The following is a 26,120-nucleotide window of genomic DNA, read 5'->3' as shown; positions in this document are numbered from 1 at the left end:
TTTTTTTTTTTTTTTTTTTTTTTTTTTTTTTTTTTTTTTTTTTTTTTTTTTTTTTTTTTTTCGGATTTAAAATACTGCTTGGAAGGATAAAAGTAAATCAAGAGAAAGAAAGTTCCCTCCTTTTTAACAAAGAATATTGACATTCTGAATGTTGAATTAATGTTCTGGCAAACTAATCCTACCATCGAGGTATTAGTAGACATACTGAATCTGTAACAAAATTTGTTTTCTTTTCTCTCCTTTCCGCCATCTGTAACTGGTGTTAAAAAATAGTGATTCAGATGTCCTGGTATAAACTTTTTGTAGCATTTTATATGCTTAGTTTATTGTTTGCATCATACTCATCTGCTCTTCTGGTTGGATTAATTGTCTGCTACTTTATTTGATGGTTGTTTGGAACATGTAGGTGAGACCTCCTATGCAAGGAATGCAGGGATTGGGAATGTTGGGATCAAGTGGTTCTAGTTCTCATATGCCGCAGAGACCAGTGCAATCCTCTCTCAGGATGCCATCTACCCCAAACTCAACTGCCCAAGTTAGTAACAACTATCTAGCTGAAAAATTGAATATCGATTATTAATATTCTGTTTGGATCCACACGTTTGGTTAAAATGTTGCTGCAATCAAATACGTGTTTGGAAGCCCATAGTCACAAACAAAATTTTCATCTATTTTGGGAAGCCGTGGGTTGTCTCAATTCACTATTATTTTGTGCTCATTTCTTGATTCTTTAAGATCTTGGAAATCTTCATATTACAAAATCATGATGGCAATTGCTTTTGCATGATATAAACAACTCATGACCCAATTAGTGTATTCATCTTTTGTTGGAACGGTAGTTGTTGAAGAGAGTGGACTTCTCATTTGGTTAGGTGAGAGATTGTGTTACATTTAGTTTAGGTGGGAAACTGTTCTGTTTGTATTAATGTGCATTATGGTGGTATATGTCTTAATTGTGTGTTTGTCTAGCTTTTATATTCAAATACATTTTCTTCTTCTTGCTACCTCTGTCCAAGTGGATTGTCTATGAAGAACTTTATTTTATTAAACTTGCGCCTTTCTTACTAAATTTTGTTAACTTTTCCAAATTTCAGAATTTCCAAGGCCATGGACTCTTGAGAGTTCCATCAGCAAGTTCTCCAAGTTCTTCATTGCCAAACACATCACAAGGTATGCAACCCTCCAACCAGCCATGGTTGCCATCTACCTCACAAGGAAAACCACCACTTCCAACACCTTCATATAGACCACAGGCAAACTCACCTGCTTTGCAGCAAAGATCACATATCCCTCAACAACAGAACCATCCCTTAACTCCAGCTTCTCAGCAACAGCAAATTTCATCAACCCCTCAGCAACAACCTGCACAATCACATCAGCAGCAAGAGCATTTTGCACAACAGTTTCAACCATCAAGGAGTTCACAAGGCTTACCACATCAACAACAGGCTGCAAGAGCTCAGGGGCCAGCAAACCCGAAGGCTTCTCCTCTTGCACCTTCACAAACTAGTAATACACAGACAATGTCCCAGAGCAGAGCTGTAAGCGCAGAAACTGAAGAACCCTGTAGTAGAATTCTCAGCAAAAGAAGTATTGGCGAATTGGTTAACCAGGTTAGTAATTAGCTTTTCTTTTCTTGTCAAGTTGTTGGTGACAATAATTTGGATTATGGTGCATAGTTGATAGGATAGAGATTAAATAATTTCTGAAGTCAAATATGCTCTTAACTTCTTTCATGCAAATTTTATTCGCCTTTAATTTTGGTGTTGGGTCTCCAGTCCTATATTTTACTTCTGATTTATGGTACTTTCTTTGCGCAGATTGATCCATCTGAAAGATTGGATCCTGAAGTGGAAGATTTACTTGTTGATCTAGCAGAAGAGTTTGTTGAATCAGTGAGTAATTAAATTTAACGTTATGTTCATTAGAATATTTTATAGTTTCTCATTATTATTATTCCTTAATCGCTCCAATGGATTAGACTTTGGTTTTTCACTCTTAAAGATCTCATTTTACCCAACAAGGATGAGAAATGGACTATCCTCTTAAATGGGTAATAAGAAAGGATGGATTGAAATCATTTTTCAAAATTCATTAATGTTTTGAACTACGTTATTAATAGTTTTCCCTACTTAAGTCACTGATAGGAATGCTATTAGGTATAATTAGACATTTTAAGGTATAATAGTAATTAGTTAGGGTAGTTGTTAGGGTGATTGTTATTAATAGAGGAGGTGGAAAAGGATGAAGGTAGAGAATTGTTTAATTGATTGATTCAGACTTGAGTGGTTTCTCAAGAGGGGAGGTTCCAAGTGTCGCAAAACATGGGGGAGTCATTGAATTCCATTATCTTTTATATTTCACTATATTAGGGTTCTATCAGTCTTAAGCTACGTTGTTGTTGTTCCACGGTTTTGTTGGATGTTTGAGTATATTAGAGATTGGATGCCCAAGGATGTTCAATGTTGGATAGTGGGTTTGGTTGTTCGTACAATCCCAAGAGATGTACAGGAATCATAGATGGCAATGTTAGCTTTCAAATCATGTTTAGCTAGTATTTTCTCATGATAAATTGAATATTTCATTACGTGTAGTTTAAATTATCATAATTATTTATCTACTACTACCTATCGGCTGTCGTCAGCAAAAGGAGGAGAGAGAATAGAGGGAGAGAGAAAGTGGGGTCCTTTTGAATCCTTTGAGGCTATCCCATCAAGTGCCTTGAATTTCAATGGGAATGGACAAGGTGTAGAAACTACCAAAGCAAGAGACCAATTGAGACTTGAACGTGGGGTGGATGAAAAGATATTCATAATAAAAATAGTATGCCTGTAAGAAACTCTCATTCAAGCATATAAATGTTGCAACATATAAAATGATGATAGGAATTTTCCAACCATATTAAGTAATATCATAGTTAATTTTGCGCCAGTTTTGTTCTGAAAGGAATCTCCATAGCCATTAGCTATTTTATTGAGAAGAGCAATGTTTTTGTATTCAATATGTTGGCCAATGCCAAGGGAGCCCTTTAGATTTAAGAAGGCTAACTTTTCTCCAAAGAACAAAATGGGAGTCCCGAGAGGCATGTCTAGTAAGGGACCAGATTTCCTCCCAAGGTATCCTCATTTGAGGTTTGGGAACCTAAGAAAGGAACCCCCTTCACTTGAGGCATCTTCGTAAAAGATATTTCTTTGAATCTTTTCAAAATGGCAAAGCTGTTCACCACCGAACTGATTTTGGCATATTGAATAGGGGCATGTAATAATTGAGTGGTTGCATATATATATATATATATATCCACCTATGATGCTTCTGAAATGTTCTTTGAAGGTTAATACCATTGTAAAAAGTTATTTTAAGGTCTTACTGAAATCTTTTGAGGGTGCATCTGAAAAATAGCGAATATTTGGAATTGATCAATTTGGACTTTCTGTTGAATCATTTGAGGGTGCGTCTGATATGTTTATGTTGTTAATTAATACCTTTTCTGGTTGTTTGTGCAGATTACAACATTTGGTTGCTCATTAGCAAAGCATCGCAAATCAACCACATTGGAAGCAAAAGACATCCTTCTACATCTTGGTTGGTTATTTGCTACCGGACAGCCAATAGCTATGTTTAAGACTCGAGTCTTACAAATATATTGTTTGCTCATTATTGACTCTCTTCTACTTCTACGCAGAAAAAAACTGGAATATAACACTTCCTGGGTTTTGCAGTGACGAGATTAAGATATTCAGAAAACCGGTACATATATAATTGGTGGCTAGTATCTGTAGTGGCAGTTGTGCTAATAACTTTCTTCTTGTCAATGGTGGTCAAGCCTTAAAGAATTGAACTTTCTTTCCTCATAAAATTTATCTGAAATTTTTGCAGCTTACAAATGATACTCATAGAGAGCGTCTTGCAGCAGTGAGTGGCCCCTCTCTATTATTTATGGCACTTTTGAAATGTGATGTTACGGTTCATTCAATGTCAAATCCTGTTTTTTCCTGGCAGGTCAAAAAGTCTATTGTGGCAAGTGAGATGGCAAGTACCAGGAGTTCTGCCGGACAGGCCGCTGGAAATACCAAAAGCAGTCTGGCAAAAACACCTGCAGTTTAGCATGCTCACCAAAAGCACCAGCTATGTGAATTTGTATGAGGTATATACTGATGGTACTGGAATCGATAAGGTATGCAAGTTGTTTGTGGCTAGCATATAAAACGTGTATCAGCAGGTGCTGATATTTGTAACTTGTACTGACGTACAGGAAGTGTCATGATTTTCGACAATGAAAGATTGAAGATTGAGAATTGCGCTCCATTGCACGTCTGTAAAGGTAGAGAGGCTAATGGTTTGTTCAATACCTTTAATCTTTAATTTGTCAAAAGGAGAAGGTTGGAGAATCATTTTGACACTGTTCTGTCTACTCTAATCTTGAAAAGATATTTTTGTTAACTTGTGCAAATTTTTTAGTGAATTATGTTATTTTGCTTTGAGAGTATGACTGCTTTAGTGGCTCTGACAATTGATCCAGAATTTTAGTTTGTCTATTGCTGGCGGGACATGCCTCAACTTCAAAGGAGGTTATCAAGGATGTAAGTATTGAGTAGGTCATTTATTCATCAATTCATTTTAATGTAGGAACAATCAGATAGTTCGGTATGGTGGTTCATCATTTACTTAAACAATAAGCATGAAAGCATATGAGAAGTGGGTCTAGACGTTTATGAATTCGATGATTCAGGGTCATTATATTATAAAATCATCTGAAATTTTGAGGGGAAAGCCTGGCACTTAATTAAGCAGTTGAGCTGACCACACTTAGAAGGCTTCCTTTGCGCCAACTTGCTTGAAGAAACCTTTGAACTTCCTCTCAAAGAAGTTAGTTCTATGAGACCCCACGTGGGTTGTGAGATCCCATGTGTGTTAGAGAAGAGAACGAATCATTTTTTATAAGGGTGTAGAAATCTCTTCTTAAGGGTGTGCTAGCGAAGACGCTGGCCCCAAAATGGGTGGATTGGGAGGTCCTCACATTGATTGGAGAGGGGAACGAGTGCCAGTGAGGATGTTGGGCCCCGAATGAGGTGGATTGTGAGATCTCACATTGGTTGGAGAGAATGAAACATTATTTGTAAGGGTGTGGAAACATGTCCCTAGTAGACACGTTTCAAAACCTTAGAGGAAGTCTAGAAGGGAAAACCTAAAAAAGACTATCGATTAGCAGTGGGCTTAGGTCGTTACATTACGTTATAATAAACCCCCTTCGCTTCCAATTCCAATCTCTTATATATTACCCCAAACAGAAACCCAATTCCATAAAGTAACTTTTAGTTTATCAATTATTCATGCCGTTTCTCACTTAATTTATCAATTATCGGGTTCCTTTCAACCCAATCTCTCATGTTCTGTGATCATTGTAATTTTCTTTTGTTTGGAACAAGTTTTGATTATGGGTTTATGGTCTTTGGATGGTAATTTTTAAGAACATAGAATTTCAAACTTTAATTTAATGTTTTTTTTAAAATAAATAAATATTTCAAATACATGAAACAAAAGTTTAAATGAATAACACGAGCCTCTCAATAAATTCAAAAAAAAAAATACTTACTAACATTTTATGATTAAATACGTTGAAAAAAATGTTTAAACCTATCTTAACTTGATTCAGTCCTCTCATTCATAACTTTTGTAAAGATTTCAGTTTTGATTGGAATTCGTTTTTAAATTAGATCTCTCAAAATTAAAATCATGAATATAAAAGGAAGTTCGGTCTACTAAAAAAAAATGTATAAGGAAAAAACATTTGAGATCATAATATCAAAAGAAATATATAAGGAAAATAGATTTCAATATTTGGTAGGTAGCTAATGTCATTTTTATACACCGTAGCTCCAGCTATAATTTACCAAAAAAGTTAAAGCCTGACGATTAATCCAAATTTCTTGTGCCACATTACCAATATATATATATATATATTAAACATATTCCACAATATAATATATGCTTTACCCACAAATAATATATATGCAATGTCATGGTCATATATACCCTCCTCAAAAAATCAGTCCAAATTACATCTATTTTTCTTTATTCTAAAATTAAATGATTATAAAACGGAGTATAAATGATGAACTTCTTCTCGTTCTATTTTTTTCTTTGTCTCCTCTTTTCTAAAATAGAAAAATAGTCTCGTTTTCTTTTTGTTCATGTATATTTGAATGAATAAAATGGTTACATTATATTTATTTTGCATTTCAAGTCGAAAAAAACAAGTTCGAAAAAATTGAAAACCAAACACAAAACAAGAAACTTAATTTTGATAATTTTGGAACTTTTATGAGAATCTAGAAATGGAACACTCCTATGTTTACAAATTAGAAACAAAAATATTGCCAAATAATTCAGTTGAAGGATGAAAAACAACTGTCCAAAGTGATGTCGTTTGTTTGTCGTTAAACATTATATTTTATATATATATATATATTGTCGCATCTTCACCGATTGTATTCAAGCTTACAACAATAAGTGGCATCTCCGCCGGCCGCCGCTTAACGTTTTTCTGGAACCACCATCCCTAATGCTCTGTAATATATAGCCCATTCAAATCATACCATCCAGTAATCAAACTCCCTTTCACCTTATAATTGAATCATTATCAATATAATGGATTTTGTTCTCCGCCTTCTCTTCTCTCTCCTCCTCCTCATCTCTCTCTTCTCAGGTTTGGATTCTGTGCTTATTTGAATTACTTCACAATTTCTACTTGTTCTCTCTCTAATTTCTGCCATTTAGGACGAGTATCGGCTGGTGGCGTTTACAATCACCACCACCACCACCAGCGCCACCGTCTCCGGCCAACAAAGCTGTTTGTTTTCGGGGATTCCTATGTTGATACTGGCAACATTCTTATTCCCCTTTCCAGCGCTCAGCAATTTCCTTATGGAATCACTTTTCCAGGAAAACCCAGTGGCCGTTTCTCCGATGGTCGTGTTCTCACTGATTTTGCAGGTAAACAAATCTCTGTCTCTGTTTCGTCTCTGTTTCTGTCTCTGTTTCTGTCTCTCTCTGTCTCACCGATTTTCCGACCGTCCTGTTCTTACCAAACACAAATGGCTGTCACACAAGGCCTTAAAATAATCTTAATCTTGAAATGTAATGGAACGTATGGGAATAATTGAATGCAGCGAGATATGTCGGGTTGAAATCTCCGATCCCATTCACTGTCCAAAACAGAGTCGGGTTGAGAAGATTCAAAGAAACAGGAGTAAATTTTGCATTTGGGGGAACCGGCGTCTTCGACACATCGTTTCCTTTCCCAAACATGACAACCCAAATCGACTTCTTTCAACAGCTCCAACATGGCGAATCTCTGTCCACCAAAACAGACAACCAATTCTCCGCCGCACTCGTCTCTGTTTCCGGCAATGACTATTCCTTGGACATAATCACTAACGGCCCTAAACAGGTACCAATCAATTCCGTAATCTAACCCCAAGAGAATCACAAACTGAAATTCCGATGTGTTTTACAGGGATTGAAACCGTTCATAAACACGGTAGTGAACCAGATCATCGTGGATTTGAAACGCATTGGGGAGTTGGGAGTGAAGAAGATAGCGGTGACAGGGCTAGGCCCATTGGGGTGTCTTCCGGCATTTACAGCTCCCTCGTCGTTCAAGAAATGCAATGAAACCATAAACTCGTTCGTGAAGTTTCACAACTTCTTGCTGAAGAAAGCAGTGAAGAAGCTGAACCAAGAAACGAAGCATTCTTCGAAGGTGTTTGTTCTTGATATGTATGGGGCGTTCATGTCCATAATTGAAGGGGAGAAGAGATACAACAATGGAGTGTTCAAGACGCCATTGAAGCCGTGTTGTTTTGGAGTGAAGAGTGGATTTGATTGCGGGAGTGTGGATGGAGAAGGGAAGAAGATGTTTGTGTTATGTAAAGATCCCAAGAAAGCTTTCTATTGGGATGCAGTTCATCCTACACAACAAGGATGGGCTGCTGCGTTTTCCGCTTTAAAAGCCTTTCGCAACCATTTTTAAGTTGAATTAGTGGAGAATGATGTTATGGCATTGTGCCACACCCACCATAACAACATAACAACATGTACTAATAAACCTCTTCCATATCAAAATCAATTCACACATCTTTTCATCTAATTTTTTCGTGCAATATTACTGTTCGTTAAAATAAAATATGGGACAAGAACATACAAACCTCTAGACACGTTTTAAAATTATGAAAGAATATTCGAAAAAGCATTTAGGGAATCGGTTTGATTCTATCTTTGTCCCTTTGGTTTGAAGAAAGGATCCTAAAGAATTGATCTTTTTTTTAGTTGTTGAATCTCTCTTTGGTTGATCCACCAGTGATATTCCAAATCTTGGTTACTAATAAAATCCAATTGAATAGAATCTATTACTTGAATGAAATTAGATCTCATGGAATCATGTTGAATATTTGACAAGATATTCTGTGCCTTGCTAAAAAAAACCGTTCCTTGTTTACCAACCACACATATCTAATGAAATCTAATTGGGGCTAATGACGATACATATGGGACCAAAATGGACAAATATTTACTCGGGGTATAATTTAATTGTTACAAATGGTATTAGAGCTGGATAGGAGGGGTGGATTGTGAGAGGGAAACATAAATGAAGAATTTCATGGAGATGAGTTGGAATAATTTTCTTATTTACTTCTTTGCAATAATTTTTTAAAAGGTTAATTTAATGAAAAAACACGTATAAATTTTTATTTTATCTGACTTCCAAATTTTCAATAATAACCTTAACTAAAAAAAATCTTAAAAAATAAATTTGGAAAATGTTTCTTTTAAAAGTTTTAAAATACAAACTTTTTTAAAAAAAATGAGAGAGGAAGTCAGAGGTGAGAGAAAACACACGCTCAAGATGAGAGAGAAGAAGAAAAAAAAGGGTGCAAAGCCCACGTGGCCCAACATGGGCCGCACATCCCATGCGGCCCAGCTCGGGCACTCGGCCCAACGGGCGTGCGGCCGACCCGACGACCCGCCCGGTAGTGGGCCGAACCGATAGCCCAACCCGGTTATGTCCAATTGGGCCAGTCTGACCTGGTTCTGTTCAATTGGACCAATTTTGTTCCTTTTGCGTAATTTTCTCGTTTCAGCTCCGATTTGGAATTATTCGAGGATTTTAGAGTTATTAAGAATGCAAATCCGAACAAAAAGTGTCCCACTTTTTAATTAGGTGGAACCTTAAAACCTTAGATTTAGCTATGCTCGTAGTATATATGAAAGTATGATATGAGAAGTATGTCATAGAAATTTGAGTATGAAATGAGTTGGTTTAATGTATGTAAGAGTACGTTAAATGTTATGATGTACATTTATCAAGAAACTCGATTATATATGTTTGAGCATAGTATGAGTTGAGACAACAATGTTGAATGTGATTATGTATGTTTACTGAAATGGCACTATTTTATGACTAGATATTCATATTTAGATTGCTATTATGTCTCTATGTCATAAGTTTACGATGTATACAGTTATATGGGGATGATTAGGAGTTCGACAACTAATCTTTAATCGTGAACCTGACTCGATTGTCAGGAGTTTGGATAACCATACAGTATGAACAGGTGGAAATTTGAAAACAGAAAAACAAACTAGAAACAAAAATTACCAAACAATTCATTTAAGGATGAAAAATAACTGTCCAAAGTGATGTCGTTTGTTTGTCGTTAAACATTACATGTATATATTGCGAGTCTTCACCGATTGTATTCAAGCTTACAAGAACAAGCGGCTTCTCCGCCGGCCACCGCTTAACGTTGTGAAAGCATACGATCCAGTAATCAAACACCTGCAACAATTTCCCTTTCACCTTATAATTCAATCATTATCAATATGATGGATTTTGTTCTCCGCCTTCTCTTCTCTCTCCTCCTTCTCATCTCTCTTTTCTCAGGTTTGGTTTCTGTGCTTATTTCATTTACTTCACAATTTCTGTTTCTTCTCTCTCTAATTTCTTCCATTTAGGACGAGGATCGGCTGGTGGCGTTTACAATCACCACCACCACCGCCGCCGCCATCTCCGCCACCGTTTCCGGCCAACAAAGCTGTTTGTTTTTGGGGATTCCTATGCTGATACCGGCAACATTCTTTTTCCCATTTCCCCCGCTCTGCAATTTCCTTATGGAATTACTTTTCCAGGAAAACCCATTGGCCGTTTCTCCGATGGTCGTGTTCTCACTGATTTTGCAGGTAAACAAATCTCTGTCTCTGTTTCTGTCTCTCTCTGTTTCGCCGATTTTCCGACCGTCCTGTTCTTACTAGAAACAAATGGCTGTCAAACGAGGCCTTAAAATGATCTTAATCTCGAAATTTAATGGAACGTATGGGAATAATTGAATGCAGCGAGACATGTCGGGTTGAAATCTCCGATCCCATTCAGTGTCCGAAACAGAGTCGGGTTGAGAAGATTCAAAGAAACAGGAGTAAACTTTGCATTTGGGGGAACCGGCGTCTTCGACACAGAGTATCCTTTGCCAAACATGACAACCCAGATCGACTTCTTTCAACAGCTCCGTCATGGCGATTCCATATTCACCAATACAGACGCCCAATCCTCTGTCGCACTCGTCTCTGCTTCCGGCAACGACTATGCCTTTTACTTCGCCATGAACAGCTCTAGACAGGTATCAATGAATTCCGCAATCTAACCCCAATAGAATCATAAACTGAAATTCCCATGTGTTTTACAGGGATTGAAACCGTTCATAATGTCGGTAGTGAGTCAGATCATCGTGAATTTGAAACGCATTGGGGGATTGGGAGTGAAGAAGATAGCGGTGACAGGGCTAGGCCCATTGGGATGTCTTCCGGTATTTACAGCTCCCTCGTCGTACAAGCAATGCAATGAAACCATAAACTCGTTGGTGCAGTTTCACAACTTGTTGTTGAAGGAAGCTGTGAAGAAGCTGAACCAAGAAACGAAGCATTCTTCAAAGGTGTTCGTTGTTGATGTGTATGGGGCGTTCATGTCCATAATTGAAGGGCGGAAGAGATACAACAATGGAGAGTTCAAGACGCCACTGAAGCCGTGTTGTTATGGAGTGGGGAGTGGATTTAGTTGCGGGAGTGTGGACGGAGAAGGGAAGAAGATGTTTGTGTTATGTGAGGATCAGAAAGCAGCTTTCTTTTGGGATTCGGTGCATCCTACGCAACAAGGATGGGCCGCTGCTATCTCTGCTTTTAAAAGCTTTCGCAACCATTTTTAAGTTGAATTAATGGAGGCTAACATTATGGCATTGTGCCACACCTACCATACCAATATGTACTAATAAATTGCTTCCCTATCAAAATCAAATTGTGTAATCTTTTCATCTTTTCGACTTTAGATACTTAATTTTTTTCTTTTTAGACATATTTTAAAATTGTGAGACTAACGACCATGGATAATGAACTTGGGCTATTACAAATAGTACGAGAGCCAGACACCTGTGGAGTGATGATGATAACACTAACCATTAAGGAGTGGATTGTGAGAGGGAACGATAAGGGTGTGGAAACCTCTCCCTATCAGATACATTTTAAAACTGTGAAATTGACGACAATAAGTAACGGGGCAAAACAGACAATATTTATTAGCAGTAAATTTGGACTATTACAAATGGTATCGGAGCAACCTTCACCTTTGCATATACTTCTAAATTTTTAAATTTTCAATAGTAACTTTAAATTAATTTTTTTTTTTTAAATACCCTTTCCTTAATAATTTTGGAAGCTTAAAAAAAACACGTTAGAAACTTTTTTTTAAAGTTAAAAAAATATATTTTTAAGTACCAAAAATACAAACTTTAAAAAATAATATTAAAAAACTTAGATATTCTAAAACATTTTATAAGATGAAACTTTTAAGAATGTTTTAAATAATCATTTTCGTTCAAAATTAATTATAACAGCATTTTTTTTTTAAATTTAAAAATTTAAGGTACACTATTAATTAACCTAACTTATTAGCCACTGTATTCCACAACACTGAGTTCAGCAATGCTCCCTTTAGCCAGAAGCTTTATTAAATTGATAGAGAGAGACAGGAATTGAGTGAGTCCAAGGTAGCAGAGAACATAAAATGGCGACCCAGTTGGTCTACACATGTTGTTTCATAGCGGAGATCAAGAAGGTAAGCGCCGCAATCCATCCCTGTTGAGTTGGGTGCACCTCGTCCCAAAAGAAGGCTGAGTTAGGATCTTCGCATAATACATACTTCTTCTGCCCATCTTCATCCACACTCCCACAATAATACCCAGGGCTTGCTCCATAGCAACATGGCTGCAATGGGGTTTCAAATTTTATACTTCCTGCATCCATAAAACCAGCTAAAAAAAATTAGGGTTTTCCTATATAACGTTCATATAACATCTCAAAAGATCACGGCTAACAGATATTATTCCCTTCTAAGATTCCTATCAAGGTTTTAAAATGGGTCTTTAAAATAGCTTATAAGCCCGGGATATTTTTCCACACCCTTGAAGCAACGTTAATTTCTAAGCATAGAGCAAGGAAATAGTTCAGTGCAGCAGTATGAACGAGAGTTTAACTTTTGTTTATCTGCTTGCCGTAGGTTTGGGCTTGGGTTGTACAAGTGTGCCAATGAGGACACTGAGCCCCTAAAGGGGTAGATTGTGGAACCCCACGTCGTTTGGGGAGTAGAATGAAACATTCTTATAAAGGTGTATGTACAAGCGTGCCAACTATGACGCTGAGCCCCTAAATGAGATAGATTGTGAAACCCCACGTCGGTTGGAAAGTAGAATGAAACATTCTTATAAGGGTGTAGAAATCTGTACCTAATAGACGTAAACGTAAATGCGTTTTAAAACCTTGAGGGAAAACCTTAGGAGGACAACATCTGTTGGTGGTGGGCTTAGGCTGCTATCGTTGAAAACCTAAAGAGGACAATATCTGCTGGCGGGGGACTTGGGCTGCTATCGTTCATGTTTTCGAAGCGTTAGACTTGGGTTTACCTTGGGGGTCTCCTTTGTTTTGGATTATAGATAAAAATGCAGCATGGAGATCAAGAATGAAGAAAGGAGAATCATTTGTTTCCTTGTTCAGTTTGTCCACAGCTTGTCGCAACAAAAGGTTGTGGAAATCAACCAACAGTGCCAGACTTGAATTGCAATGCTTGAAATCAGAACTGGATGTGATTTCAGGCACACATTGCAGCGGCCCTAATGCTGTTATACTTATTTTCTTCACTCCCAAGCTATGGATGCGTTTCAAGTTCACTTCGATTTGCTTCACGACTCGTACGATGAGCGGTATGAAGCCCTACACCCAAACACCCACAAACACAAATTTAACAAACAAGCACAAAGATTTACATCCTAGACAATAATGAGAGTTATGAACTAAATAAATGTCAGTACATGCATACGAGATGCATGAACCTATTCTTCACCTTAATCGAGCCATTTGTGGAGAGGTAATAAGAATAGTCATTGCCAGAAACGGAGACAAGGGCAAAGGAGGAGTTAATGCCTTGAGGCGTGAACGTAGAGTTTGCAATAAGGTGTTGTAGGAAGTCAATTTGTGTGGTCATTGTTGGCAAATCATACCCCGTTTTGAACACACCGGTGCCACCATAAGCAAAGTTGACGCCATCTTTTGCCCCTTCCACTCCCTCCTTTTCCACAACTCTATATGGGATTGGAGATTTGAGGCCTATAATTCTTGCTGCATATGTTCATTGGAGGTTACAACACAATATATCTTAAAGTGCGATGTGAGGCATGATCATTTACCTACGTAATCGGTCAGAACACGGCCATTCGAGAAACGTCCATCGGGATGCCCGGGAAAAGTAACCCCATATGGAGTCTTTGGATAATTTGGATCAGACGGACTAGTGTTGCCCGTGTCGACGTATGAATCTCCGAACACAAAGAGCTTGCTCGTTTGAAGATGGCGATGCTGATGATGGTGATGACGAGCAAACCCTAGCCCTGAAAAACAAAAACATGCACAGCTCTTCAACTCAAATTCAAAAAGCTTTAATTATCTAGAAACACCATGACACATTGATCTCCAACCTGAGAGAAGAGAGAGAGTGAAGAATGGAAGGAAGAGCTTTGTTGACTCCATTGACAAGGTTAGTCTTGTGTTTCACTTCATGCTCAAACCAGTTCAATGGCATCGTATAAATAGTGTTTCGGAGGTGCATTGACCGATTAATCACGTCGAGCGTATAACAAATCCATAAACTTTTAATATTATGATTAGCTAATAAATAAGCGGTCAATCTCACGACTTAATCAAACACAAAATTTATAGACCAAACTGGCAATAATTTATGTTACCGAAGTAATCGAAGATATCTAATTTAAACGTAGCGATGATATATCATATCATCGTAGATATCAAATCTTGTTTGATGCCCTAAGAGATGGGACTCATAGATAATTGGAGTACACACAATTATAGATCAAGTTTCACGTGTTATGAAAGAAGAAAGATGGGATAAAGAAACGACGGGAAGCAATATTGGCATACTATACGTATTGTCTATTGTGTAAAAGGACTTGGCTTTCTTGATTTTTTCTGTCACATGATCCAATCCATGTCCTTATCGGTGGTTCCAAAATACACACACGACGCAATGGTTTATGTGGTTGAGATTCATACCTCTAACTTTTACAATTGGTATCTTAGATACTTAAAGTAAATTTTATACAACGTTGTTTGTGTCGGTTGCTACGGTTGATGGTTATTGAAAATAGTAGTTCTACGTTTACAAATTAAAAAGATCATGGATTTATTAATAAGAAATAGATGAAGTTTCTCAAGACACCAAAAGTAAAGACATAAATTTAAACCATTTTAGATAGCGGATCATTAACCATTTTACATGAATGAACAGCGGATCATTAGAGGAAATATGAGTGGCAAAGAGTTGACCATTAAAAAAGATACTGTCGCATAAGTTCTCATGCTTTACTTTGGACTTCTCAAACAATCTCATACCAACAGAGATAGTATTTTTTTTTTTTTTTTTTTTATCGTAATGATCTCAATTATGTTAATTTAATGCAGTATACTGATATCATTTTGGAAAATCCATTGAATATGATTCGGTAAATTAATGGATTGGTTGACAAATCGATATTGAAAGAGCAAAGTGATTGAAGCGAACACGGAGGGGCACGGCGTCGATGGTGGAGAGGGCGAGGTTGTACGCCCTGGCCGAAGGGACGGCCCGCGTCGGCGTGCCTTCAGCGCGAATAGCTGTCGACAAAATGGACGCGCTTGCCAACTTTGGGGTTGATTTCTGTCTCCATAGGCTCGCCAGCGATGGATTTGTTCAGGGACGGCCAAGCAATTGGGGCCTTTTAATGCCATGAAGAAGGGGATTTTGACGGCCCTGAATTGTCCACCGTCGAGAATGTGCACACATTTTCTGCACTAGGGATAGACATCTTGGCTGCTGCTTATACAAAATTGGCCAGCTCGATGGAGCATATACGAGACAGGTACACAAATGATATCAGAACTAGACACTGAACAGTGTGCCAGCAAGGACGTTGAGTTTTAATGGAGGGTGGACATTAAGTGCTGTGCCAGGAAAGACGCTGAGCCTCAAAGAGAGGTGGACATTGGACAGTGTGCCAACAAAAACTCTAAGCCCCGAAGGGGTGAGCATTGGGCAGTGTGCCAGCTAGGACGCTAAGCCCGAAAGAGGGTGGACACCAAGCGATGTGCCAGCCAGGACACTAAGCCTCAAAGAGGTGGACACCAAGCGATATGCCAACAAGAACGCTGAGCTCCAAAAGCATATAGATTGTGAGATCCTACCTCGATTAGAAGAGACAAATACAGGGTTTGTTCAAAAGTGTTGTTCAACCAAACTAGATAGTAGATGTAAATCTCGACAGCAGAAGTGTTGGAGAGGCATTACAATGTCCATAGGATTCAATATCAAACATTAAAGCATGGAAAACTGGGGAATATCAGTTTAGTTTCCAGAGGAATTATCCTGACATCCATTGCAGAGTTCAGAACAGAAATTTAAAGTAGGTGATTCAAAGTTTGAACCTTGTGCAGAGCCAACAGTTGGAGATAGATTAACAAACTCCAAGGCTTGTACTCTAAGTTCCACAGGATAGTCAGCTACACAGCCGATTCTCGGACCAGCTCCCGTTGTCCACTTCAGTGACAGCTGATGCCCCAATTGATATGATTTTGCTGTTTTCTTGGAGTTTATCCTCTCCAATATGGCACTCCTCGGGAGCTCGGCCCTCGGGCTCGGCAGACCCCCGGAAAATGTCCTTCGGTATTCTGTTTTGGTTTCAACTATGGAAACTTCAGCTAATCGGCTTGATGATATGAAACTCTCATCGCTTCCACCTTCATGGCCATAGCTTTCAGAATCATCGCTGGCCTTGTAGACCTTAAGACACAACAGAGAGGTGAAATGTTGATCAGATATCTAATCCCAACAATTTTGGAGTTCTCAGGAGTAACAAATTACCTGAACTTCATCGAGATTTACTCCATTCTCATGAAGAAAGGATAAAAAGCTGACAAGACTAGCCTCAGTTGGCCGATAATGTCCACTGTAAGCTGATATAGTCTAAACAACAACAAACCCATTAATATTAATATTGTCCGCTTTAATTCGTTATGTATCACTGTCAGTCTAGAAGAAGTTTTCACAACTTTATAATGAATGCTTTGTTCCTCTCTCCAACCAACGTGGGATCTCACAATCCACCCCTCTTGGGGGCCAGCGTTCTCGCTGACACACCTTTCGGTGTCTGGCTTTGATACTATTTGTAACAGCTCAAGTCCACTACTAGCATATACTGTCCGCTTTGACTAGTTACGTATTGCCGTCAGCCTCACGATTATAAACGTGTCTACTAGAGAGACGGTTTCCACATCTTTACAAGGAATGTTTCGTTCCTCTTTCGTGGGATTTCACACTTTCGTGCCTTGAAGCTGATATTGAAGCTGATATTAGAGTGAATGACTTATGTCACTTCAACTAGAACACTACAAGCAACTACCTTAAGAACTCCGTCCTCAGTTTCCAGCCTTCCAGCAGCTAATGTAGCACCTCCAGCCAAGAAGCTAGAGTGATGGAACATTCCCTTTTTCTTCTGTAACACATTCATATACTATTAATTATCCCATTGCTAGAAAAAAACAGAACATGAAGACAATATTCGAAGAAATTCTCACTTCACCAGCATAAAGTTTCTTGGCAGTGCACATGACAAATATCCACTTCGCTCCAGGTGATGATTCTTTGTTTGTGTCCAAGAGTTTCCCAGATTGTTTGTGGATAATCTTGCCTTGCAGTATTATATATTCATAATCTTCCCTCTCTTGCTGAAAACAACCTTGAATTATCAATCTGTTACTCAATCATTGCTGAACTCGTATGAAATTATGATAAATGAAACCACTTACCGGTCCAAGATACACAATACATTGCTGCCTGAGTTTCGATCTCGGGCACTCGTTTAGTTCTAAATCCTTTCCATCTCCTACATCTAGCCTGTACAGTGAAATGTGTGAAAACTTCACCCTAGTAAATGCGTTTTAGAAACCATAAGGGGACTATAGATTCAATGGAGAAGTTGTTTCTGACCAATAGAAAAAGGGCTGACCAACATCGCCTTGACACCATTGTTCGTAGTAGAGATGCAAGTTATGGCCATAGCGATGGCGTGGATCAATCTGCAAAGCCCAAATTTGTTTAACAAAAGGGAGAGGAAAAGGGAGTTGAATAATGGAGATGTAAATTACGGCTTCGATCCAATGCTGAAAGGCTAACTTTTGTGCTTTTCCATCTTTGGACAATCCCTTACCCACCTTCAACAAAACAAAACATGTTCAGCAAAATTTGAGCCGAAGCATCTAACATGGGTTCCTGTTAGATTCATACCTTGGAAGCATTTAACATGATTCGGGTCCATCGGGAAGCTGCAGTTTCAGGTTTAGAGAAATTGAAGAAAGAAATTGTACTGTGATTCAGTCTCGCATAGTCTAAGGCTCTCCACCTTCAACATCATAAAATAAACACCATTTTCCACCATCAAAACAACAAAACTCAAAGACCCAGAAGCTAAAATGTGTGTTACCAGAGTTCTTCTGCCACAACGGCGGAATCAGCCAATCTCCGGCGAGTACGATAGCTCCTGTAAACCTTCTGCAGTTTCAAGGCAGCCGTCGGCTCCGTCAGTACGGCGAAGGGAGGAAAGGAGTCATCGGCGTTTGATGTGGAGGGAAATGCAATTCGAAGGGAGGTGGAATCATTGCCGGAGATGGAACCGGCGGGGGTCGGGGAATGGGGCATTTCCGTCCGGGATGAGGAAAACGGGAGGCCCATGCGGTTCAAGGAGTAGGAAAATGGAGGAGCGGTGGTGGTTGGGACACAGTCAAAGGCGGTGGAGAAGCTCTGAGTTTGAACCTCCATTGAAAGAGCGTATGAAAGCTAGAGGAGCTGCAATGGAAGAATGAAAGCCTGGATTTTAAGGCAAGGCTATTTACAGAGGGTGTTCCACTCTTTGCTTTGCATTTATTTCTATGGCCCAATGCTCTACATGGTTTCTTCGTTACGAGGACAACGACTTTATAGTATATAACATATAACGTAGGTAGGAAGAAGTGTCGATTAATCATATACCCGTGTGATACATTTTGAGACATTTTAGCATTGGCGGATGTAGAGATCATTGTGGTGAACAGTCATACCACCCTATATTGACACAACATGAAATACCAAGAAATTTAGAATGAGTATTCCAATATACGACCATAGACAACACGTCTTGGTTAAGCAAGACCGTGACACATAACATATAAATAAGTGATATCAAGTGTTTCCCTTTTAAGTATACAAAGTATCTTTTAATACCGTAAATGATATCGAATCAGTTTTAACTATGTTCGAATCGTTTTAAATTTTATATCTAATAAATTTTTATCGACATAGAACGAATAATTCGAAGGGGCAGTTTTTAGTGAGTCCCTCACTTGGCTGTCCCAAATATGGGCTGTTTTATTTGTATACCACACCCCTTGCCTCTTCACCAACCCACACAAATAAATATACTCCACATTATCTTCATTTCTCACATTTTTTTTTTCTTTTCACGTCGGCTTCTTCTTTTTTATTTGGAGTAAATATTAATTTAAATTCTAATTTTTTTCGTAAAATTTTTGTTAAATTTCTGGCTATTTTTTCTAGAAAATTTTTGAATAAATTAAAATTGATTCATTTAGTAAAGTTTAATCCAATTAGTGGAACATTAGAAACTATTATTTTTATGTCATCCTAGGATTTTGTAACACATGAAATAATAAAAAGATCAAGTATTTTTATTAATTAATTTATTTAATTCATTAAAATATTATATTGTGATGAGAAGAACGCCTCAATTATAAATAAATATTTAAAAATGCAATATAAAAACATTGTATATAAATGGTATTTGGATAATTAATATAATTTGCGACCCATCCAATCAAATTCCACCATATCATATGGAATTGTTTAATAGTTGCATGTAGTGTTATAATATTTGCACACATAAATCAAATTTGTGTCCCTTCTCAATTATTTACGAGAGAAGCCATCAAAATGCAATTTAATCAATTTAAACTATATATCTTAATAATTGAAACAATTTTATTTATTTAATCTCAAAATATATCATTAGAATTATTTATACAATCTATTTTTATATTACAAATGTCCTTAAATAAAAAATTATAATTTTAGAGTTTACAAATAAAAAAATATATTTTTAAATTTAAATAGTTCAAAATATGATGTTTTTGAAATATATGGGAAAATTTAGAGAGTAGAACCAAGTTGGAAAGTTCAAATATTTTAAGGTAATTTTTGTTTTACCTAAATTTGAATTTAACATATAAGGAAATTCTAAACGATAAATTAACCTAATTTTAAAATTTATTAAAAAAAATATATGGACCGATAATAAATGACCAAAATGGAATAAAATTCCAAGTGTGATAAATTTGGAAAATATTTCAAATTAATGGAGAAATCAAAATTATGGAACAGCCGGGAATAAGGAAATTATGGAACAGCGGGAATAAGGAAAATTTCTCCAAATTTCCCCTTTAAATTCTTTCATATAGCTTAGTTTCTTTCTCCAATTCCACCATTCATCTTGTGCGATTGTTTTCTCCTCCGTCTCCGGTATGTTCTTCGTCTCCTTCATCCATTCTGTTCATGTTTTAGTTACATTGGGCAGAGTGTTTTAACACGGTTTGATTCGAGCTTCCTTTTCTTTTTATAGATTTTCAGAGATGAAGATAGTTGCGGCGTATTTGTTGGCTGTTTTGGGCGGAAACACTCACCCTTCCGTTGAGGATATCAACGCCATTCTCGGCTCTGGTATGATATTTAGGGTTTTGTTTTGATTCGATTCCGTACTCATTAGAGTAGATTAATTTGATTTTGCGTTTAGTCTGGTTGATTACCGTAAATGCAGTTCATAAATTGAAAATTTGAATTGTTAATCGGCGTACATTCGCAGTTGGAATAGAGGTTGAAGATGAAAGAATAGAGTTGCTTCTTTCCCAAGTTAAGGGCAAAGATTTAGCAGAGGTCATAGCCAGTGGAAGGGAGAAGATGGCATCAATCTCTTCTGTTGGTTCTGCTATTCCTGTAGCTGCCGGTGGCGGTGGCGCTGCTTCTGCTGCTGTGGCTGCCGAGCCTGTGAATGAGGACAAGAAAGAAGTTGAAGAAGAGTCAGAGGATGTAAGTATCACAAATTCATTCAGAATCCGAATTAAACTTGTTTCATTCTTCTAACCAATATCCTTATTTGTTTCTTGCTTGTATGATACAGGAGATGTGCTTCAGTCTCTTTGATTAACCAGATTTTGCAACCCTCCCTTACACAGTACTCGGATTCATTCAAACTGCTATCTAGAGACCTGGATTTTTGGTTACTTAATTATGATATAGGATGAACTATTATGTCCGGTTATAGTTATAGACCCATTTAGTTTTATGTGAATTTATCAATTCCTGGCTAGTTTATGTCTCTTGTATGGCATGTTCTTCAGCCTTTCTATAAAATATTTCCAAGTTTTGAAGTGTTTTGTCCGTTTTCTTTCACCCCTAGCTCAAGAACATCTCTCTGATTGGATAGCCCATAACTTGTGGAAACTTGCTTAATTTATCTATGCTTAAATTTATGTATGATTGGATAGCCCTTAGCTCAAAAGGCTCTCGACTGATGGTTGAATCCAAGCAACTTGGACGCTCATAAGGAGCCACCTGACAGTAGGGAATATGCACAGAGCATTGATGCCAAACCAAATGGGTATTGAACGGAGTCATAAAGGGAGGCGGGCAGTGGGAAGGCGGCACCAAAGCAGAGACACTGAAAAGAGGGAGACATCCCATCTCTCTGTTTGAAACTTTTTTGTTGGGGAAGCTGACAAGTTCACAACCATCTCTTTCATGGTGGTCATAGCATCTGAAAGCGATGGCTTCTTGTGCCTCATTATTCCTCTATCTCTTTCTGTATTATTGGGTTTTCGTTTCACGTAACATATTTATAACTATCTTATAATAATTAATTCACTCACCTACCTAAATCAACCATAAAAACTAAAATCCCTTCTTTTGCCGGTGTCTTTGTTGGCACACTATTTGGTATCTAGCTTTGATACCATTTATAATAGATACTGGCACCCTTCACATTTTTCTACAAATATCATGGTATGATCTATTATTTTCACAAAATAGTGAATCAGGTTATTGAATTAAAAAAAAGTAGAGAGAAGTAGAAAAATAGGAGGCAGCCAAAAGTGGTCAGAAGAAGAAAATGTGAATTGTCTCCTCCTTGTCATCTTACTTCTAATTTTATCATTTTCAAATTGGATCCTATGCTTCATTCCCTTGCTCAATATATGTCCATATATTTATATATCTCACAATAATAAAAAAAAATAAAAAATGAAAATTTGAGATTTTAATTGGAAATTATTATTTTAAAGTATTTTTAAAAAGATAATATTATTATTAATTTATTATATTTGTGTGTTGCATTAAACCCAGTGGGCAGTGCTCATAAGGTGCCAAAGCGGGGCCTTATCTCTCCTAAGTACTCAGAGGCAGTCTCAGAATTCTGAACAGAAAGATACTATTTTACTCTCTCTTTCTCTCTCTAGACCTCCGTCTCTCCCTTCTTCTCTCCGCCCACCGCTCCGGACCCCAAACTAGGTTTTCCCAAGTGTTTATGCGTTCATCTCCTTTGCATTCTTCACAATCCTATCACTGGGCTCCATTGTGTGCGCCCTTTCAATTCACTTCGCCTCAGGTAAATGCCGTCTCTGATCTCACTCTCCCTCCTTTTTTTTTTTTTTTTTCTTTTGATTTTGATTCCTTGTGGAGTTCTTTCTGGATTTTGCTATCCCAGCTATGTTTTTGAGCTCTCGCTCTTGGATGCTGAGGTTTCTGTTTCTTTTTCGCTGTTTTTGTCAAATCCCATTTTCCTGCTGTCCCTTTGTTGTTATGTTAATACTGTTCGTTTTTATCACTCTACAATGTCATTTAACGTATTGCTGTAGAATCTGAGATGGGATTTTGGTGGTTTGAAGTTGGAGTGGTGGGTTTGTGGTTTATTCGATCCATCCGTTTTTGAAAGCGATTAATATTTTCGTCTTCTGTTGCTGGAACTCATTGATGTTTCTAAATCTTGAGCTGTTTTATGAATGCGTCTTCGACCATTTCTTGGACGATGCAAGTGACTATTGGGGCAAATGGTATAATGGAAATAATGGGTGCTAATCATTACCCAGTCGGCAGTTAATTGTACTTCCGTTATTTCTTATCTCTTCATGTCTCCTCTTAATTCGTATCTTGATGTTTTTGTGATGATTAGATGGCCTGAATGTCGCAGCTTATGGCGAGTGGAAGAGCGGATAATCAATGTTCTAGTGATGCAAAGAACAGCTCAAGAGTGTGAGACTCATTATCTAAGGGCTTTCGTATAGCGAGTGGAGTTAGTAATGGGAACTGGTACTTGTGAAATTGTTGAAGCAAGGGAAGAAATCAAACCTGTTCAAAGTAAGGTAGGTTCTCATCATTCAGATTTCTTATCAAATAAAGATCGAAAACTTTCTGCATTGAAAATTGGATTCAAAGGATCTCTAGAGGATGATATCAATCAGATTTTTGAGTCAATTAGTATTAAAAATGCATCCAAGAGTTTAGGTCATTCGCAAGTAGAGGTAAATGCACTGAGAAAAAGTACACTAAAGAAGCCGATCACTGTTGGCATACCTCGCTCACCAGGTATTGGTACTTCCGATTCTGGTAGTCTGAAGCAAGCACTTAGGGAACTATGCGTTTCGAAAGCGTCTGAAATGGCTGCTATGAAGAGAGCATCAAAATTGTCTAGCTCTTCAAGAATCTCCGAAGCGGGGCGGATCAAGACATTGTATAATTCAGTTATGGTTGAAGCTACTGAGTCAGGCTCTTCTTCACGCATGGTTGAAATATCTCTGGTTCAAGAGGAAAAGAAATTGAACTTTGAGAAGAGACTTAAGCATGTCCAGGCATCTTCTGTTAAATCTCCGGTTGAAAGTGCTCGTTCCTTTCAGTTGCCTATTGCCAAAACAAAAAATTATAGCGAGGTTGTTACTGTGGAACAAAACGTCAATACCACGTCGTCAAGGAAAGTTGGATCTCAAACATTAAGGGCAGAGCTGGAGAAGGAAGAGGAGTCCGTTACCCCACCATCGTTATCTTCCTGCACTATTGGCAAGGTTTTAGAGAAGGAGAAGAAAATTCTTGCTGGAAGCAGGGTAGCAGATAAAGCGGCATCGTCCAAGGCAGGACAAAAAGGTAGGATGCAAACTGCATCTTCGTCTAAGTTGGGTAGTGGCAATAAGGTTACCAAGTTATCTAGAAGTGCCTCCCGTTCGGTTAAACCCGTTATTAGGAACAAGGGGCTGGCTAAGAAGAAAGTCAAACAGGATTTGAGTTCTCCAACATGTAGTTCAAGCACATACAATGCAGTCAATGATGATACGGATCCTAGTAATAGGAAGTTGATATGTGAGCGATGCCACTGTGCATTGAATGGTGCAGCTAAAGACTCAATGAAGGGCTCTGCATCCCAGTTTAGTGGTCTTGGCACTGGTGTAAGCATGACGAATTCGAAATCAGGCATTAGCAAATCAGGCATCTACGGGGATGGCAAGGCTTCTGATGTTAGAGTAAAAAGAAATACAAGGGCACGGGATAAGGGCGAATTTTCTCAAAGCTCAAAAAGTAGTCAAGGTGATTACAGTAGCAGTACGACGAGTATTATAAGTGATGACAGCAATGGTCGTGGATCCAGTAATGGTAACAGACCTCATATGTCGAAAGATGTTAGGTGGGAAGCCATACGCCATGCACAATTGGAGCATGGGGTCCTCAGCTTGCGGCATTTCAATCTTTTAAAGAAGCTTGGTTGTGGTGACATCGGAACCGTGTATCTTGCTGAGCTAACTGGCACTAGTTGCTTATTTGCCATCAAGGTCATGGACAATGAGTTTCTAGCAAGACGGAAGAAAATGCCGAGAGCGCAAACTGAGAGAGAAATACTTAGAATGCTAGATCATCCCTTCCTTCCAACACTTTATGTTCAATTTACTTCTGATAATTTATCATGTCTCGTCATGGAGTATTGTCCTGGAGGAGATCTTCATGTTCTTAGGCAGAAGCAGCTAAGCAGAGTTTTTCCTGAACCCGCAGCAAGGTAAGGTTATATGATATTTGATTTCACCTTCTGCACCTTGTTTGCTGACATTAAATAGGCTCAAAAAGCACACGAAATATATACAAATTTGAGGCAAATGCTGCTCGTGTATACTTATTCTGTACTTGTATGCGTATTACTATAATTTTCGTCGCGTTGATGATTGGTCACAGAATTTGGCTAAAACTGCTCGTCTATACCATTTTGCAGATTTTATGTTGCTGAGGTCCTTCTTGCTTTGGAGTACTTGCACATGCTTGGTGTTATTTATCGAGATTTAAAACCCGAGAACATTCTTGTCAGGGAAGATGGTCACATAATGCTTACCGACTTTGACCTGTCGCTTAGGTGCACGGTCAGTCCAACGCTCCTGAAGTCGTCATCCTTCAATGCAGACTTGGTGAAAACCTCAGTTCCAGGTAGAGATTCTAGTTGTGTTGAGCCATTTTGCATTGGACCATCATGTCAAGTCCCATGCTTCAGCCCCAGGTTCTTACCTGCTACATCCAAAGCAAGGAAGTCAAAACCTGACCTCACAACACAGTTCAGGTCATTGCCCCAGCTCATTGCCGAACCCACTGATGCACGATCAAATTCCTTCGTTGGCACTCACGAATATTTGGCTCCCGAGATCATTAAAGGCGAGGGTCATGGAGCTGCAGTCGATTGGTGGACGTTTGGTGTTTTTCTATATGAGCTTCTATATGGTAGAACCCCATTCAAGGGTTCAAACAATGAAGAAACATTAACCAATGTAATCATTCAGAGCCTCAGTTTTCCCGACAGCCCGATCGTTAGTTTCCAAGCAAGAGATCTTATCCGAGGACTGTTGATAAAAGAACCCGAAAATCGATTCAGGACAGAGAAAGGGGCTGCAGAAATCAAACAGCACCCATTCTTCGAGGGGCTAAACTGGGCATTGATCCGTTGTGCAATCCCTCCAGAACTTCCTGACTTATGTGATATGGACATTACAAGCATGATTGCTCAACAAAACAAGTTCAGGTATTTGGAAAGCAAGTCCACTGGAGAACACCTCGAGTTCGAACTGTTTTAGAACTCGCCGACCTTGCTGTAATTAATATTGTAGCGTATGATGTAAATTTGGTCGAGAATATTTGTATCAATGCTTACCATTTTCATTGCTTCATCAAAGGTCTCTGAGTTCAATATTATGTATCAACATATCCTTTTGGTAGCCTCTGAATACAGGAAATCTTATGCCAACTTAGGGTGAGATATATATATATATCTTAAGCTTCATGGATGGATCGAACTCAGAATGTGGAGTGTCGCTCAGCTTAATTTACAAAATTATTTAAATTATTTCATTTTCTGTGC

The 26,120-nt window shown here is 38.2% G+C and overlaps 6 protein-coding genes across 11 annotated transcripts in view; 4 read left to right on the top strand and 2 right to left on the bottom strand.

Moving 5' to 3' along the window:
- Nucleotides 1-4,611, top strand: part of LOC111433276 (transcription initiation factor TFIID subunit 12) — a 6,936-nt gene extending 2,325 nt beyond the window's left edge. Inside the window, exons 2-9 of one of the 2 annotated variants that reach the window (XR_002708762.1) lie at nt 407-535; nt 1,095-1,613; nt 1,821-1,895; nt 3,504-3,582; nt 3,683-3,747; nt 3,877-3,912; nt 4,000-4,174; nt 4,253-4,611. Coding sequence is in view for 1 of the 2 variants with exons in the window: in XM_023070271.1 (XP_022926039.1) it covers nt 407-535; nt 1,095-1,613; nt 1,821-1,895; nt 3,504-3,582; nt 3,683-3,747; nt 3,877-3,912; nt 4,000-4,104 (1,008 nt within the window). In the remaining variant the exon portion in view is untranslated. The remainder of the gene's footprint in view (nt 1-406; nt 536-1,094; nt 1,614-1,820; nt 1,896-3,503; nt 3,583-3,682; nt 3,748-3,876; nt 3,913-3,999; nt 4,175-4,252) is intronic. The other variant, XM_023070271.1, reaches the window with a different exon arrangement.
- Nucleotides 4,612-6,470: 1,859 nt separating this feature from the next.
- Nucleotides 6,471-11,367, top strand: LOC111433004 (GDSL esterase/lipase At5g03610-like). 3 transcript variants are annotated; one of them, XM_023069884.1, is made up of 4 exons: nt 6,471-6,706; nt 6,778-6,993; nt 7,170-7,450; nt 7,517-8,124. In XM_023069884.1, exons 1-4 carry the CDS (start codon nt 6,649-6,651, stop codon nt 8,030-8,032), a joined length of 1,071 nt encoding a protein of 356 aa, XP_022925652.1. In that variant the 5' UTR covers nt 6,471-6,648; the 3' UTR covers nt 8,033-8,124. The 3 variants fall into 3 exon arrangements, with proteins under 3 accessions (XP_022925652.1, XP_022925651.1, XP_022925650.1); XM_023069883.1 differs by lacking the exons at nt 6,778-6,993; nt 7,170-7,450; nt 7,517-8,124 and adding exons at nt 10,015-10,239; nt 10,393-10,673; nt 10,740-11,367 and having other exon boundaries at nt 6,479-6,706; XM_023069882.1 differs by lacking the exons at nt 6,471-6,706; nt 6,778-6,993; nt 7,170-7,450; nt 7,517-8,124 and adding exons at nt 9,630-9,943; nt 10,015-10,239; nt 10,393-10,673; nt 10,740-11,367.
- A 641-nt stretch (nt 11,368-12,008) lies between these two features.
- On the bottom strand, nt 12,009-14,176 carry LOC111433207 (GDSL esterase/lipase At5g03610-like). Its single transcript, XM_023070177.1, has 5 exons — nt 14,073-14,176; nt 13,785-13,985; nt 13,442-13,716; nt 13,005-13,311; nt 12,009-12,338 (listed from the first exon to the last, which is right to left on the bottom strand). The coding sequence occupies exons 1-5, from the start codon at nt 14,122-14,124 to the stop codon at nt 12,127-12,129; spliced, it is 1,047 nt and encodes a 348-aa protein (XP_022925945.1). The 5' UTR covers nt 14,125-14,176; the 3' UTR covers nt 12,009-12,126.
- A 1,698-nt stretch (nt 14,177-15,874) lies between these two features.
- On the bottom strand, nt 15,875-18,593 carry LOC111432970 (IQ domain-containing protein IQM3-like). Of its 2 annotated transcripts, XM_023069810.1 has the most exons (9): nt 18,126-18,591; nt 17,930-18,044; nt 17,791-17,856; nt 17,633-17,721; nt 17,452-17,539; nt 17,221-17,370; nt 17,046-17,138; nt 16,508-16,609; nt 15,875-16,426 (listed from the first exon to the last, which is right to left on the bottom strand). In XM_023069810.1, exons 1-9 carry the CDS (start codon nt 18,458-18,460, stop codon nt 15,992-15,994), a joined length of 1,473 nt encoding a protein of 490 aa, XP_022925578.1. In that variant the 5' UTR covers nt 18,461-18,591; the 3' UTR covers nt 15,875-15,991. The 2 variants fall into 2 exon arrangements, with proteins under 2 accessions (XP_022925578.1, XP_022925577.1); XM_023069809.1 differs by having other exon boundaries at nt 17,633-17,856; nt 18,126-18,593.
- A 1,501-nt stretch (nt 18,594-20,094) lies between these two features.
- Nucleotides 20,095-21,223, top strand: LOC111433228 (60S acidic ribosomal protein P2-like). 2 transcript variants are annotated; one of them, XM_023070205.1, is made up of 4 exons: nt 20,095-20,212; nt 20,321-20,410; nt 20,553-20,776; nt 20,868-21,223. In XM_023070205.1, the coding sequence occupies exons 2-4, from the start codon at nt 20,323-20,325 to the stop codon at nt 20,892-20,894; spliced, it is 339 nt and encodes a 112-aa protein (XP_022925973.1). In that variant the 5' UTR covers nt 20,095-20,212; nt 20,321-20,322; the 3' UTR covers nt 20,895-21,223. The 2 variants fall into 2 exon arrangements, with proteins under 2 accessions (XP_022925973.1, XP_022925971.1); XM_023070203.1 differs by having other exon boundaries at nt 20,313-20,410.
- An 895-nt stretch (nt 21,224-22,118) lies between these two features.
- LOC111433150 (serine/threonine-protein kinase D6PKL1-like) lies at nt 22,119-26,006 on the top strand. The gene is made up of 3 exons (XM_023070102.1): nt 22,119-22,349; nt 22,914-24,779; nt 24,990-26,006. The coding sequence occupies exons 2-3, from the start codon at nt 23,041-23,043 to the stop codon at nt 25,834-25,836; spliced, it is 2,586 nt and encodes an 861-aa protein (XP_022925870.1). The 5' UTR covers nt 22,119-22,349; nt 22,914-23,040; the 3' UTR covers nt 25,837-26,006.
- Nucleotides 26,007-26,120: the final 114 nt, after the last annotated feature.

The sequence above is a fragment of the Cucurbita moschata genome, unplaced genomic scaffold, assembly GCF_002738365.1.
Source record: "Cucurbita moschata cultivar Rifu unplaced genomic scaffold, Cmos_1.0 Cmo_Scf00041, whole genome shotgun sequence".
NCBI lineage: Eukaryota > Viridiplantae > Streptophyta > Magnoliopsida > Cucurbitales > Cucurbitaceae > Cucurbita > Cucurbita moschata.
The sequence above is the reverse complement of the archived record's forward strand: the minus strand, read 5'-3'. Positions and strand labels throughout refer to the sequence as shown.

What these genes read in the sequence shown, in the direction of transcription:
- LOC111432970 (XM_023069809.1), bottom strand. Translation starts at nt 18,460, where the DNA reads ATGGAGGTTCAAACTCAGAGCTTCTCCACCGCCTTTGACTGTGTCCCA. An exon ending in GTTGTGGCAGAAGAACTCTG is followed by an intron (nt 18,045 to 18,125) that starts GTAACACACATT and finishes ATGATGTTGAAG; the next exon opens with GTGGAGAGCCTTAGACTATG. An exon ending in GGTCAGCCCTTTTTCTATTG is followed by an intron (nt 17,540 to 17,632) that starts GTCAGAAACAAC and finishes TTCACTGTACAG; the next exon opens with GCTAGATGTAGGAGATGGAA.
- LOC111433207 (XM_023070177.1), bottom strand. Translation starts at nt 14,124, where the DNA reads ATGGAGTCAACAAAGCTCTTCCTTCCATTCTTCACTCTCTCTCTTCTC. An exon ending in CCACAAATGGCTCGATTAAG is followed by an intron (nt 13,312 to 13,441) that starts GTGAAGAATAGG and finishes GTTTGGGTGTAG; the next exon opens with GGCTTCATACCGCTCATCGT. An exon ending in AAACAAAGGAGACCCCCAAG is followed by an intron (nt 12,339 to 13,004) that starts GTAAACCCAAGT and finishes TTATGGATGCAG; the next exon opens with GAAGTATAAAATTTGAAACC.
- LOC111433004 (XM_023069882.1), top strand. Translation starts at nt 9,883, where the DNA reads ATGATGGATTTTGTTCTCCGCCTTCTCTTCTCTCTCCTCCTTCTCATC. An exon ending in TCTCATCTCTCTTTTCTCAG is followed by an intron (nt 9,944 to 10,014) that starts GTTTGGTTTCTG and finishes TCTTCCATTTAG; the next exon opens with GACGAGGATCGGCTGGTGGC. An exon ending in CCATGAACAGCTCTAGACAG is followed by an intron (nt 10,674 to 10,739) that starts GTATCAATGAAT and finishes TGTGTTTTACAG; the next exon opens with GGATTGAAACCGTTCATAAT.
- LOC111433150 (XM_023070102.1), top strand. Translation starts at nt 23,041, where the DNA reads ATGGGAACTGGTACTTGTGAAATTGTTGAAGCAAGGGAAGAAATCAAA. An exon ending in TTTCCTGAACCCGCAGCAAG is followed by an intron (nt 24,780 to 24,989) that starts GTAAGGTTATAT and finishes ACCATTTTGCAG; the next exon opens with ATTTTATGTTGCTGAGGTCC.
- LOC111433228 (XM_023070205.1), top strand. Translation starts at nt 20,323, where the DNA reads ATGAAGATAGTTGCGGCGTATTTGTTGGCTGTTTTGGGCGGAAACACT. An exon ending in CAACGCCATTCTCGGCTCTG is followed by an intron (nt 20,411 to 20,552) that starts GTATGATATTTA and finishes GTACATTCGCAG; the next exon opens with TTGGAATAGAGGTTGAAGAT. An exon ending in TTGAAGAAGAGTCAGAGGAT is followed by an intron (nt 20,777 to 20,867) that starts GTAAGTATCACA and finishes TGTATGATACAG; the next exon opens with GAGATGTGCTTCAGTCTCTT.